The sequence below is a fragment of the Anoplopoma fimbria genome, chromosome 6 (assembly GCF_027596085.1).
Source record: "Anoplopoma fimbria isolate UVic2021 breed Golden Eagle Sablefish chromosome 6, Afim_UVic_2022, whole genome shotgun sequence".
In the NCBI taxonomy this organism is placed as follows: domain Eukaryota; kingdom Metazoa; phylum Chordata; class Actinopteri; order Perciformes; family Anoplopomatidae; genus Anoplopoma; species Anoplopoma fimbria.
This window is the reverse complement of record NC_072454.1, coordinates 417884-430383: the sequence shown is the minus strand read 5'-3', so window position 1 is coordinate 430383 and position 12500 is coordinate 417884. Positions and strand designations below refer to the sequence as shown.

At 44.7% G+C, this 12500-nt stretch overlaps 2 protein-coding genes across 3 annotated transcripts in view; one reads left to right on the top strand and one right to left on the bottom strand.

The window, feature by feature from the left end:
* ppp2r5d (protein phosphatase 2, regulatory subunit B', delta) overlaps positions 1–4479 on the top strand; it is a 13947-nt gene extending 9468 nt beyond the window's left edge. Inside the window, exons 16-18 of one of the 2 annotated variants that reach the window (XM_054600054.1) lie at positions 199–309; positions 436–2200; positions 3683–4479. In XM_054600054.1, the coding sequence (XP_054456029.1) occupies positions 199–309; positions 436–573 (249 nt within the window). In that variant the 3' untranslated portion in view covers positions 574–2200; positions 3683–4479. Of the gene's footprint in view, positions 1–198; positions 310–435; positions 2219–3682 lie in introns of both variants that reach the window. The other variant, XM_054600053.1, reaches the window with a different exon arrangement.
* Positions 4480–4871: 392 nt separating this feature from the next.
* Positions 4872–12500, bottom strand: part of mea1 (male-enhanced antigen 1) — a 7942-nt gene continuing 313 nt past the window's right edge. Inside the window, 4 exon segments of the mRNA XM_054600296.1 lie at positions 4872–7330; positions 7539–7650; positions 8104–8178; positions 8181–8446. Coding sequence (XP_054456271.1) covers positions 7149–7330; positions 7539–7650; positions 8104–8178; positions 8181–8432 — 621 coding nt within the window. The 5' untranslated portion in view covers positions 8433–8446 and the 3' untranslated portion in view covers positions 4872–7148.

Sequence of the window (12500 nt, the reverse complement as noted above, 5' to 3'; positions counted from 1 at the left end):
ATATATTATTATTATACTACTACTACTACTAAGTTTTCTGTGTCTCACAGTGAGCCTTTTTCCTTGACTGTTGCATTGTGGGTTGTTGTAGCCTCATTGTTGCTAGGCTAGTCAGTTTCATTCCATCAGTTATAAATATTAGTTTTTTGATAATAAAGTATTTTCCTAATATGTGACCCGGTTTCTGTATATTTGCAGTACATGTTGTACAGTGATAGTACTGTGGCCGTGTACTCCATGGAGACAGAGACTCCAACAGCTGAAGACATCCAGCTGCTGAAGAAGACGGTGGAGAGTGAGGCCTCACAGGTAACCTGTCTTTCTCTCTGTCTGTCTGCCTCCTGACCAGCCTGTCTGTCTGTCTGTCTGCCTCCTGACCAGCCTGTCTGTCTGTCTGTCTGTCTGCCTCTTGACCAGTCTGTTTGTCTGCCTCAGGGTCTGAAGGACCTGAAGAAGGAGAAGGTCCTGATGAGGAGGAAGTCGGAGCTTCCTCAGGACGTCTACACCATCAAAGCTCTGGAGGCTCACAAGAGGGCCGAGGAGTACCTGACAGCCAATCAGGAAGCTCTCTGACCGGAGGGGGCGGTCCCTTCTGAGCCGGACTCTCTGATTGGAGGAAGTAGACACTGTCTGAAAACACAGAAAAACAAAGCTCTCACCTCTGACCCCTGGTGGCCGAGATCAAGTAGGACACGTTAGACGTCTGTCAGCGTCATGTGACCGTGACATCACCGTCATGTGACCGTGACATCACCGCCAACACCTGCATCCCTGTTCAACCAGGTGACCTGAAGGTAGACTCGGCCACTGGAAGACAGAAGGTCCCTGAACGCGTCACCGACGGGCCTTTTCCACTCCAGAAACGTAGCGAGCTGTGAACGAATGTTCTGCTTGGGTTCCTCGGTTTAAAGAACCAATCCGTCCAGAACTCTACAACGATTCTAGTTTCTTAAAAAAGTGAAACTCTCCTTTGATGAAACAGTGATGAATAGCTGTTTACCTTCAAACTACAAACTGAACCAGACCGAACCAAACTGAACCAGACCGAACCAGACTGAACAAACGTGAACCAGACTGAACCGGACCGAACCGAACCAGACCGAACCAAACTGAACCAGACAGAACCAGACTGAACTAGACCGAACCAGAGTGAACCGAACCAAACCGAACCAGACTGAACCAAACTGAACCAAACTGAACCAGACTGAACCAAACTGAACCAAACTGAACCAGACTGAACCAGACTGAACCAGACTGAACCAAACTGAACCAGACTGAACCAGACTGAACCAGACTGAACCAAACTGAACCAGACTGAACCAAACTGAACCAGACTGAACTAGACCGAACCAAACTGAACCAAACTGAACTAGACTGAACTAGACCGAACCAGAGTGAACCGAACCAAACTGAACCAGACTGAACCAAACTGAACCAAACTGAACCAGACTGAACCAAACTGAACCAGACTGAACTAGACCGAACCAGACTGAACCGAACCAAACTGAACCAAACTGAACCAGACTGAACCAAACTGAACCAAACTGAACCAGACTGAACCAAACTGAACCAGACTGAACTAGACCGAACCAGACTGAACCGAACCAAACTGAACCAGACTGAACCTGACTGAACCAGACCGATTCGTCCCAGAGGATGGAGGTCCTGACAAATCCGACAGGGAGGTGAAACAGGAAACCTCTCTGATCCATCACTTTAGATACCAGTCAGTTCAGGTAACGTTCAGGTAACGTTCAGGTAACGTTCAGGTAACGTTCAGGTAACGTTCAGGTAACGTTCAGGTAACGTTGGTATTTACACAATCACCCCAGACTTCTGTTTGTTTTCTGCTTCAGGAGGAACCATGAACAGAAAAAACACGTTTACAAGCTGCATGTAAACACAGAAGATCGATATCAGCTCCAGAACCTTCCTGGTTCTGATCCCGGTCCTGGTTCTGGTCCCGGTCCTGGTTCTGATCCTGGTCCTGGTTCTGGTCCTGGTTCTGGTCCCGGTCCCGGTCCTGGTTCTGTTCGTTAAGTTCCTGCTGTGGAAAAGAGCTCCAACACATCACCTCGTCTTCCCCGTGACACGTGAACGCAGCTTCACTCAGAGCCCCGCCCCCTTCCACCTGACCCGACCAATCACCTGTCAGCACGGATCTGTGGTGATGATGATGGTGATGATGATGATGATGATGGTGAGGATGATGAGGATGGTGAGGATGATGAGGATGGTGATGATGAGGATGATGATGGTGAGGATGATGAGGATGGTGAGGATGATGAGGATGGTGATGATGAGGATGATGAGGATGATGGTGGTGATGATGATGATGGTGAGGATGATGATGATGGTGAGGATGATGATGGTGATGATGACGCAGTGAATGTAGACGTCCAATCAGCATCAGTCTTTAACTTTCTGTTTTGTTTGAATGTTTGTCATGACGTCATCGACTTTCAACCAATGACAGAAGCCGTTTCCTGAAACGTTGTCTGTGGTTCACTCATCAGGTCAAAGGTCAAACACTAAACTCCACCATGACACGTTCAGGGGTAATGGGAAAAGAGGCAAACTGTTCAGAGTGTTTGTTTGTGAGTCCAGATGTTTACAGCTGCAGGAGAAGCTGCTCAACCAAACCTCATGTTTGAGTTTGTTACAGGACCGACAGACATGACCCCAAAGGCCAACAGACATGACCCCAAAGGTCAACAGACATGACCCCAAAGGCCAACAGACATGACCCCAAAGGTCAACAGACATGACCCCAAAGGCCAACAGACATGACCCCAAAGGCCAACAGACATGACCCCAAAGGCCAAAGACCCCAAAGGCCAACAGACATGACCCCAAAGGCCAACAGACATGACCTCGCCAAAATAAAAGCTGGGTATCCTGAAGCCAAATATTAGATTTTACGTCTTTAAAACCAGAAAGCTAAAGTTTGATGTCTCAGAAACCAGCCAGCTGTTTCATTCATGAAACTCCCATGAGCCTCTGCTGTCTGATCCTCAGCCATTTAAAGATAATCATTTAAAACTCATTTAACGAGTTTAAACTTGTGAAGTTTCCACTAAGTCACAGAATGCATTCCTTCTTCAGGACATTTCATTAACGTGACTTCAGCTCTGTGTCAACGCGTCGCCGCGTCTTATTAAATAGAAATAACGTTTTCATTACAGTTCAGTCAAACTCTGGACGACAGCTTTTAGTCCCGAATGATGCTTAAATATCACTAAAATGCATTTTAATGGTCAATAAAACATAATGATTTATGTCTCTTAGTTCATTTTTCCTGACTAAAGAAGGAAGCGGGTTATATTCAACATTAATAAAAACAACTGATGATGTCATCAATAAAACATTTAGCTGTTTGGGACATTTGTTCTTTTAAAATGCACTTTGATGTTTATTTAACCGCTGTGATGAATTCTGGGTAATATTCCAGATTCAATCATTCCAACAGAATATCTGATGTATTTGTTTGGAGTGACGGAGCTGCTCTTTAACTACAGACATTGAACGCGTCTCAGCTGCTGCTTCACTGAACAAACAGAGAACTCTGTATTCTACTCTCACCTGTATAAGTATACTGACAGTGACAAGGACTCGTGGCCACGCCCCCGTTAGACCACGCCCCCTCAATGTGACGTATACCTTTATTTTATTTCCTCTTCAGCTGGTTTCTGTTCAGTCGCTGCTCAACGCCTCGTTATCCGCTGTCAATCAATCAAAGAGCATTCCAGTGGTGGATAAGCCCCGCCCTCCTCCCTGTGTCTCTCTGTCTGTCTCTCTCTCTGTCTCTCTCTCTGTCTCTCTCTGTCTCTCTCTTTCTGTCTCTCTATATCTCTCTGTCTCTCTCTCTCTCTGTCTCTCTCTCTGTCTCTCTCTCTCTCTCTGTCTCTCTGTCTGTCCCTCTGTCTCTCTCTCTCTCTCTGTCTCTCTCTCTTGCCATTGGACAAGATGGCCGCCCCGTCTCAGCGTTCACAACTTCCTTCCAGATGTCTTTAATTGTAGTTTTAAAGTGTTGGATGTTTACATGAAATCAGATGAATCGTTCAGTTCAGAGATTGTCCACCAGAGAGCGCTGACAGCTAATAATAATAATAATAATAATGATGATATTAATATCTGTCACAATAACACTACTGTTTGTCGTTTCCTGTTTGTGTTGAGACGTTTCAAGAGGACGATCAGAGATGCTCAGGTTTCTGATGCTCTCTGAGTCCTCAAACTACACACGACTCGTTTGACCCACAAACTGACCTCTGATCAGGTTTAGCCTTTAAATGGTGGACAGGAAGTGAAACACGGAGTGAGAGAACAGGAACCAACAGAACGTTCTCTGGCTCTAGAACTGAACGCTGCTTCCCCTCATCTACATACGATGTACTTCATTAGAGCAGTACACAGAGTCAAAGTACCATTTTGTACAGACGTTCGTGTACAGAACAAAGTATAATGAAATAAAGGGGAAATGTTTGACAATCACAGCGTCTGTGTTTTAACTCTACTTCAATATTTATACCACATCACCCTGTTTTATGACACAAAATACTACCAATGTTGTATAGCATAACCTATACTATGACTTTATATGACATATATACTATTTTACATACTTTTATTGTAATCCTTTTTTCAAGAGTCGGATCATAATCAAAATGTTTGAGGACTTTTACTAAATGAACATAGGTTTATATTGTCCGGCGGTAACTTAATGTCAATATGGACACGAAGTCCCAGCGACTTCTGAATGCTGCTTGCCCTCATCCTGTACATATGTACTACTTTAATTAAATAGAACAATACATAAAATAAAAGTCAAATTTTGTATTCAATTAAATTCAATTTTATTTATACAGCCCAATAACACTTATTTGCCTCAGAGGGCTTTACAGTCTGTACAGCAACAGATTGTACAAAACTAAATGAAAAGAAAGTAAGTAGGGACATCTTTCACAGCAACAAACACATTTATTATTAATATGTGTGTGTGTATATATATATACATACACATGCATATATCAAACACATTTGTATTTATTACACAATAAAGAAATCATTAAAAACATAATTAAAAGGCTTTTTTAAAACAGTTTCACTATTTTTACAATTGCGATTATTTTTAAATTTTTGTTTGAAAAAACGTATTATTGATACATTTTTTGTCGATTGACAATTTGTGTAAATTGTAATGAAGTTCAGTTCACAATATTTAGACTCTGGAGAAACAGATTCTATAAATAAAATGCTTCTGTGATCAAGAGATTGTCAAAGTTCCCACACTGTGTTTGACAGTGAAGTAACACATGAACAGGTGTTTTCAGTTGAAGTCTGTGATTGGACGTCTGCTCAGGACGGCGTGGGCGTGGTCAGACTGAGTGACAGCTTCCTGTTGAACTCCACTCCTTCATCATCCTCTGTTATTGATCAGTTACCGCCCAAACGATCACAACTTTGATTTCCACTCAGAGTTTTCCTCACAGGTTTACAAAACATGATTTATGAACGTTACCTTGAATCTTATTCACACTTAGCTTTTCCAATATGGGAGTTACAACACGACACAGGAGTCTGCTCAGTAAAGGTTCACGTTCTTATCAGTCAACATTAGCGTTCCTGTCTTTTATGATATTGAACTCACAAAACAACATTTAAAGACATCACCTTGGACTGAGAGACTGGGATGGATTGTTTTCACCATTTTCTGACTCTTTATAGACCGTACAATTCATTTATATTGGAAACAATCCTTAGATGCAGCCCTAGTTAACGGCTGTATTTGTCCTAACAAATCAGGAATAGAAATGTTCACGAGAAAAACACCCTATTTTATAAAGATTCAGTTTGGACAGAGAACCTATAAAAACTCAATGAAGGAGGGCTAACGTTAGCTAGCAAGATTCAGTTTGGACAGAGAACCTATAAAAACTCAATCACAACATTTCAGCATAAGAAGAAGAAAAGTGAAGCAGCTAATAACATTAATAGCACAAATAAAGCCGACAGCTGTTTATTCTTAATGAACAACTGGAGGAAGTTGTACTGAAATGAGCTAGCGAGCTAAACGTGTTACTCTCTAAGGAGCTAAGAGCTAACACGAGTATGGTCTACACAAGCTCTCTAGCATTTAAGCTAATAAGCATTAGGTGTTAGCTAGCTGTTTGTTGGCTTGGTAACTAGCATTAGCTCACTAGCTAACAAGCAAAGGTTAGGCACTGAAACGGACAGGCACTGTTTTACCTCATTTATCTTTACTACCGTTACCATCATCCAACCTTCAGCTAACGAGCTAGCTGATGTCATCACCTCCCATCAGCTAGCTCATTTCAGCCACCCTATCCAGAGTCCAGAGTCCAGCTTCAGTCCAGAGTCCAGAGTCCAGAGTCTGGCTGTGGTCCAGAGTCCAGCTTCAGTCCAGAGTCCGGCTGTGGTCCAGAGTCCAGCTTCAGTCCAGAGTCCAGAGTCCGGCTGTGGTCCAGAGTCCAGAGTCCGGCTGTGGTCCAGAGTCCAGAGTCCAGCTTCAGTCCAGAGTCCGGCTGCCACTCCGGCTAGTCTAGCGGTCTAACTGTCGGCTGGAGGATCAGCTGAACTGGATCTGGAGTGGTTTCTCTCTTGGTGTCCGTTCACTGTGTGGAAATGAGGATCTGAGAACAGAAGCTTTCCGCTTCAAACTAAATGACTGAAGTTTTGTTTCTTAACATCAAGTATTTGTTTTGATAATTTCATAACATGATGGATCCTAAGAACCTGAATCTATGAATCAATAATCCAGTGTTGTGGTTTTATTGTTCATTTAGCCCGAGAACCAGGAATGTGTTCTGGGCTACGACGAATGAAACTGTGACGGAGGAACATTAAATATTTTATTCATGGGCCTTAAATAAGTCTTAAAAATACTGGAATCATCCACTTCATGAACATTCAGATTCTGCAGAGTCAAGTTGAATCTTAAAGTTTTGGATGTAACAAAGAAAAACTGAAGTTGTGTCCCTGAAGTAGTCGTAGTGCTTTCAGCGGTGGTGCGTTCAGGGTCAGTAGAAATGAAGTGGTCATGGTTCATTCAGAGTCAGTAAAATGTATAGAAGCTGTTGTGGTGCGTTCGGGGTCAGTAGAGGTTGTTGATAGTGGTCGTGGTGCATTCAGGGTCCGTTGATGTTGTTCCTGCGGGGCAGGCGCAGAGCGGCCGAGCTCTGCCGGCTCTCCAGCGTGTTCTGGACCATGTCCTTCCACTGGTCATCAGAGATCTCAGTGGCCCAGGACGGAACGCCGAGAGACGGCAACGCCACGGCCGCCATCGTCCTCTTCACCAGCTCCACGTGGTCTGTAGGGAGACAGGAAGTGATGTCAGAGGACAGGAAGCACAGCTGTTTGGTAGATACTTGTAGTAAAGCTGGTAGATACTTGTAGTAAAGATGTCAGATACTTGTAGTAAAGATGTCAGATACTTGTAGTGAATATGTCAGATACTTGTAGTACAGTAGAAGGAGAATATTAATAAAGTATTATTATTGAGGAGTACTGTGTCTGACCGTCGTCCATGGGGATGGAGGCTCGGCTCCTCAAGGCCGCCGCCCCGTCAGGGTCCTCCTCCTCATCATCACTGTCTGCAGGCGGAGCTTCAGGGAGGTGGAGACCCAACACCTGCAGGAGAGACAGACAGGTGAGGAGAGACAGACGAGGAGAGACAGACAGGTGAGGAGAGACAGACAGGTGAAGAGAGACAGACGAGGAGAGACAGACAGTTGAGACAGACAGGTGAGGAGACAGACAGGTGAGACAGACAGGTGAGACAGACAGGTGAGGAGAGACAGACAGGTGAGACAGACAGGTGAGACAGACAGGTGAGGAGAGACAGACAGGTGAAGAGAGACAGATGAGGAGAGACAGACAGGTGAGACAGACAGGTGAGGAGACAGACAGGTGAGGAGAGACAGACAGGTGAGACAGACAGGTGAGGAGAGACAGGTGAGACAGACAGGTGAGACAGACAGGTGAGGAGACAGACAGGTGAGCTGGTGGTGCTGGGTTCCACACCCTACAGCAGTGCAGTATGTATTGAGCTGGTGTGTGTGATGTGTTCATAAACAGACTCACCTGTATCCTCTGCTGCACCTGCTGCACCTGCTCAGGGGGGGGGGGGCCGTCCTCCCCCTCCTCCCCGGCTGCTCGTTGCCATTGGCCCCGTCAGGCTCCTGGTTCAGAGGTTGATAATAATATCCTCCACTGTTCACCTCCTCCTCCTCCTCCTCTCCGTCCAGCTCCATCTCCCCCCTCCTCCCCCACCTCGTCCTCCTCACCCGCTCCCTCCCCCCCCTCCACACCGGCAGCAGAGCTCCGTCGGCCGGACGCTCGTCCTCCCCCAGCTCGTCCTCAGAGTTCGGTAAGACTCTCTCCGGTCCCATCGCTGAGCTCCACACTTCCATCCACAGACACACAGCTGAGAGAGAGGGGGGGGGTTACTGATACAGAATGAAGTCATGTGACCGTGGTGGAGCTCCTTTATGGTCTAACATGTAGTCATAACATGTAGTCATGTGATGTGACCGTGGAGGAGCTCCTTTATGGTCTAACATGAAGTCATGTGACCGTGGTGGAGCTCCATTTATGGTCCAACATGAAGTCATGTGACCGTGGAGGAGCTCCTTTATGGTCTAACATGTAGTCATGTGACCGTGGAGGAGCTCCTTTATGGTCTAACATGTAGTCATGTGACCGTGGTGGAGCTCCTTTATGGTCTAACATGTAGTCATGTGACCGTGGAGGAGCTCCTTTATGGTCTAACATGTAGTCATGTGACCGTGGTGGAGCTCCTTTATGGTCCAACATGTAGTCATGTGACCGTGGAGGAGCTCCTTTATGGTCTAACATGTAGTCATGTGACCGTGGAGGAGCTCCTTTATGGTCTAACATGTAGTCATGTGACCGTGGAGGAGCTCCTTTATGGTCCAACATGTAGTCATGTGACCGTGGAGGAGCCATGACTTTATGGTCTAACATGTAGTCATGTGACCGTGGTGGAGCTCCTTTATGGTCTAACATGTAGTCATGTGACCGTGGAGGAGCTCCTTTATGGTCCAACATGTAGTCATGTGACCGTGGAGGAGCTCCTTTATGGTCTAACATTCATCCAAAGCGACTTACAATAAGTGTGTTCAACATAGGTATTCAAGAGAACTACTAGTCACCAGAAGTTATCTAAAAGCAGAAACCAGAGCAAAAGTATAGTGCAGAGGCAAATTACTATATATAATTGCAACAAACTAATACGATATTACTACAGGACTACAGGACTACAGGACTAAAGGACTACAGGACTACAGGACTAAAGGACTACATGACTACAGGACTACAGGACTACAGGACTACAGGACTACAGGACTAAAGGACTACAGGACTACAGGACTAAAGGACTACAGGACTACAGGACTAAAGGACTAAAGGACTACAGGACTACAGGACTACAGGACTACAGGACTACAGGACTACAGGACTACAGGACTAAAGGACTAAAGGACTACAGGACTACAGGACTACAGGACTAAAGGACTACAGGACTACAGGACTACAGGACTACAGGACTACAGGACTACAGGACTACAGGACTACAGGACTACAGGACTAAAGGACTACAGGACTACAGGACTACAGGACTACAGGACTAAAGGACTACAGGACTACAGGACTACAGGACTACAGGACTACAGGACTAAAGGAGGACTACAGGACTACTAGGACTACAGGACTACAGGACTACAGGACTAAAGGACTAGGACTACAGGACTAAAGGACTACATGACTAAAGGACTACAGGACTACAGGACTACAGGACTACAGGACTACAGGACTAAAGGACTACAGGACTACAGGACTAAAGGACTACAGGACTAAAGGACAGGACTACATGACTAAAGGACTACAGGACTAAAGGACTACAGGACTAAAGGACTACAGGACTAAAGGACTAAAGGACTACAGGACTACAGGACTACATGACTACATGACTACAGGACTAAAGGACTACATGACTACAGGACTAAAGGACTACATGACTAAAGGACTACATGACTACAGGACTACAGGACTAAAGGACTACAGGACTACAGGACTAAAGGACTACAGGACTAAAGGACTACAGGACTACAGGACTAAAGGACTAAAGGACTACAGGACTAAAGGACTACAGGACTAAAGGACTACAGGACTACAGGACTACAGGACTAAAGGACTAAAGGACTAAAGGACTAAAGGACTACAGGACTAAAGGACTACAGGACTAAAGGACTACAGGACTAAAGGACTAAAGGACTAAAGGACTACAGGACTACAGGACTAAAGGACTACAGGACTACAGGACTACATGACTAAAGGACTACAGGACTAAAGGACTACAGGACTACAGGACTACAGGACTAAAGGACTACAGGACTACAGGACTACAGGACTAAAGGACTACAGGACTACAGGACTAAAGGACTAAAGGACTACAGGACTAAAGGACTACAGGACTACAGGACTACAGGACTAAAGGACTACAGGACTACATGACTAAAGGACTACAGGACTAAAGGACTACAGGACTACAGGACTACAGGACTACAGGACTAAAGGACTACAGGACTACAGGACTACATGACTACAGGACTAAAGGACTAAAGGACTAAAGGACTACAGGACTACATGACTAAAGGACTACATGACTAAAGGACTACAGGACTAAAGGACTAAAGGACTAAAGGACTACAGGACTAAAGGACTACATGACTAAAGGACTACAGGACTAAAGGACTACAGGACTACAGGACTACATGACTAAAGGACTACAGGACTAAAGGACTACAGGACTACAGGACTAAAGGACTAAAGGACTACAGGACTAAAGGACTACAGGACTAAAGGACTACAGGACTAAAGGACTAAAGGACTACATGACTAAAGGACTACAGGACTAAAGGACTACAGGACTACAGGACTACAGGACTACAGGACTACAGGACTACAGGACTACAGGACTAAAGGACTACAGGACTAAAGGACTACAGGACTAAAGGACTACAGGACTAAAGGACTACATGACTAAAGGACTACAGGACTACAGGACTACATGACTACAGGACTACAGGACTAAAGGACTACATGACTAAAGGACTACAGGACTAAAGGACTACAGGACTACAGGACTACAGGACTAAAGGACTACAGGACTAAAGGACTACAGGACTACAGGACTAAAGGACTACAGGACTACAGGACTACATGACTAAAGGACTAAAGGACTACAGGACTAAAGGACTACAGGACTAAAGGACTACAGGACTACATGACTAAAGGACTAAAGGACTAAAGGACTACAGGACTAAAGGACTACAGGACTACAGGACTACATGACTAAAGGACTACATGACTAAAGGACTACAGGACTAAAGGACTAAAGGACTACAGGACTAAAGGACTAAAGGACTACAGGACTAAAGGACTACAGGACTAAAGGACTACATGACTAAAGGACTACAGGACTAAAGGACTACATGGACTAATGAGGACTAAAGGACTAAAGGACTAAAGGACTACATACTAAGGAGGACTAAAGGACTACAGGACTAAAGGACTACAGGACTAAAGGACTACAGGACTACATGACTAAAGGACTAAAGGACTACATGACTAAAGGACTACAGGACTACATGACTAAAGGACTACAGGACTACAAGGACTAAAGGACTAAAGGACTAAAGGACTACAGGACTAAAGGACTACAGGACTAAAGGACTACAGGACTAAAGGACTAAAGGACTACAGGACTAAAGGACTACATGACTAAAGGACTACAGGACTAAAGGACTACAGGACTAAAGGACTAAAGGACTACAGGACTAAAGGACTACATGACTAAAGGACTACAGGACTACAGGACTAAAGGACTACATGACTAAAGGACTACAGGACTAAAGGACTACAGGACTACATGACTAAAGGACTACATGACTAAAGGACTACATGACTAAAGGACTACAGGACTAAAGGACTAAAGGACTACAGGACTACTACATGACTACAGGACTAAGGACTAAAGGACTACAGGACTAAAGGACTACATGACTAAAGGACTACAGGACTACATGACTACAGGACTACAGGACTAAAGGACTACAGGACTACAGGACTAAAGGACTACAGGACTACAGGACTACAGGACTACAGGACTAAAGGACTACAGGACTACATGACTAAAGGACTACATGACTAAAGGACTACATGACTAAAGGACTACAGGACTAAAGGACTAAAGGACTACAGGACTACAGGACTAAAGGACTAAAGACTAAAGGACTAAAGGACTAAAGGACTACATGACTAAAGGACTACAGGACTAAAGGACTACAGGACTAAAGGACTAAAGGACTACAGGACTAAAGGACTAAAGGACTAAAGGACTACAGGACTAAAGGACTACATGACTAAAGGACTACATGACTAAAGGACTACAGGACTAA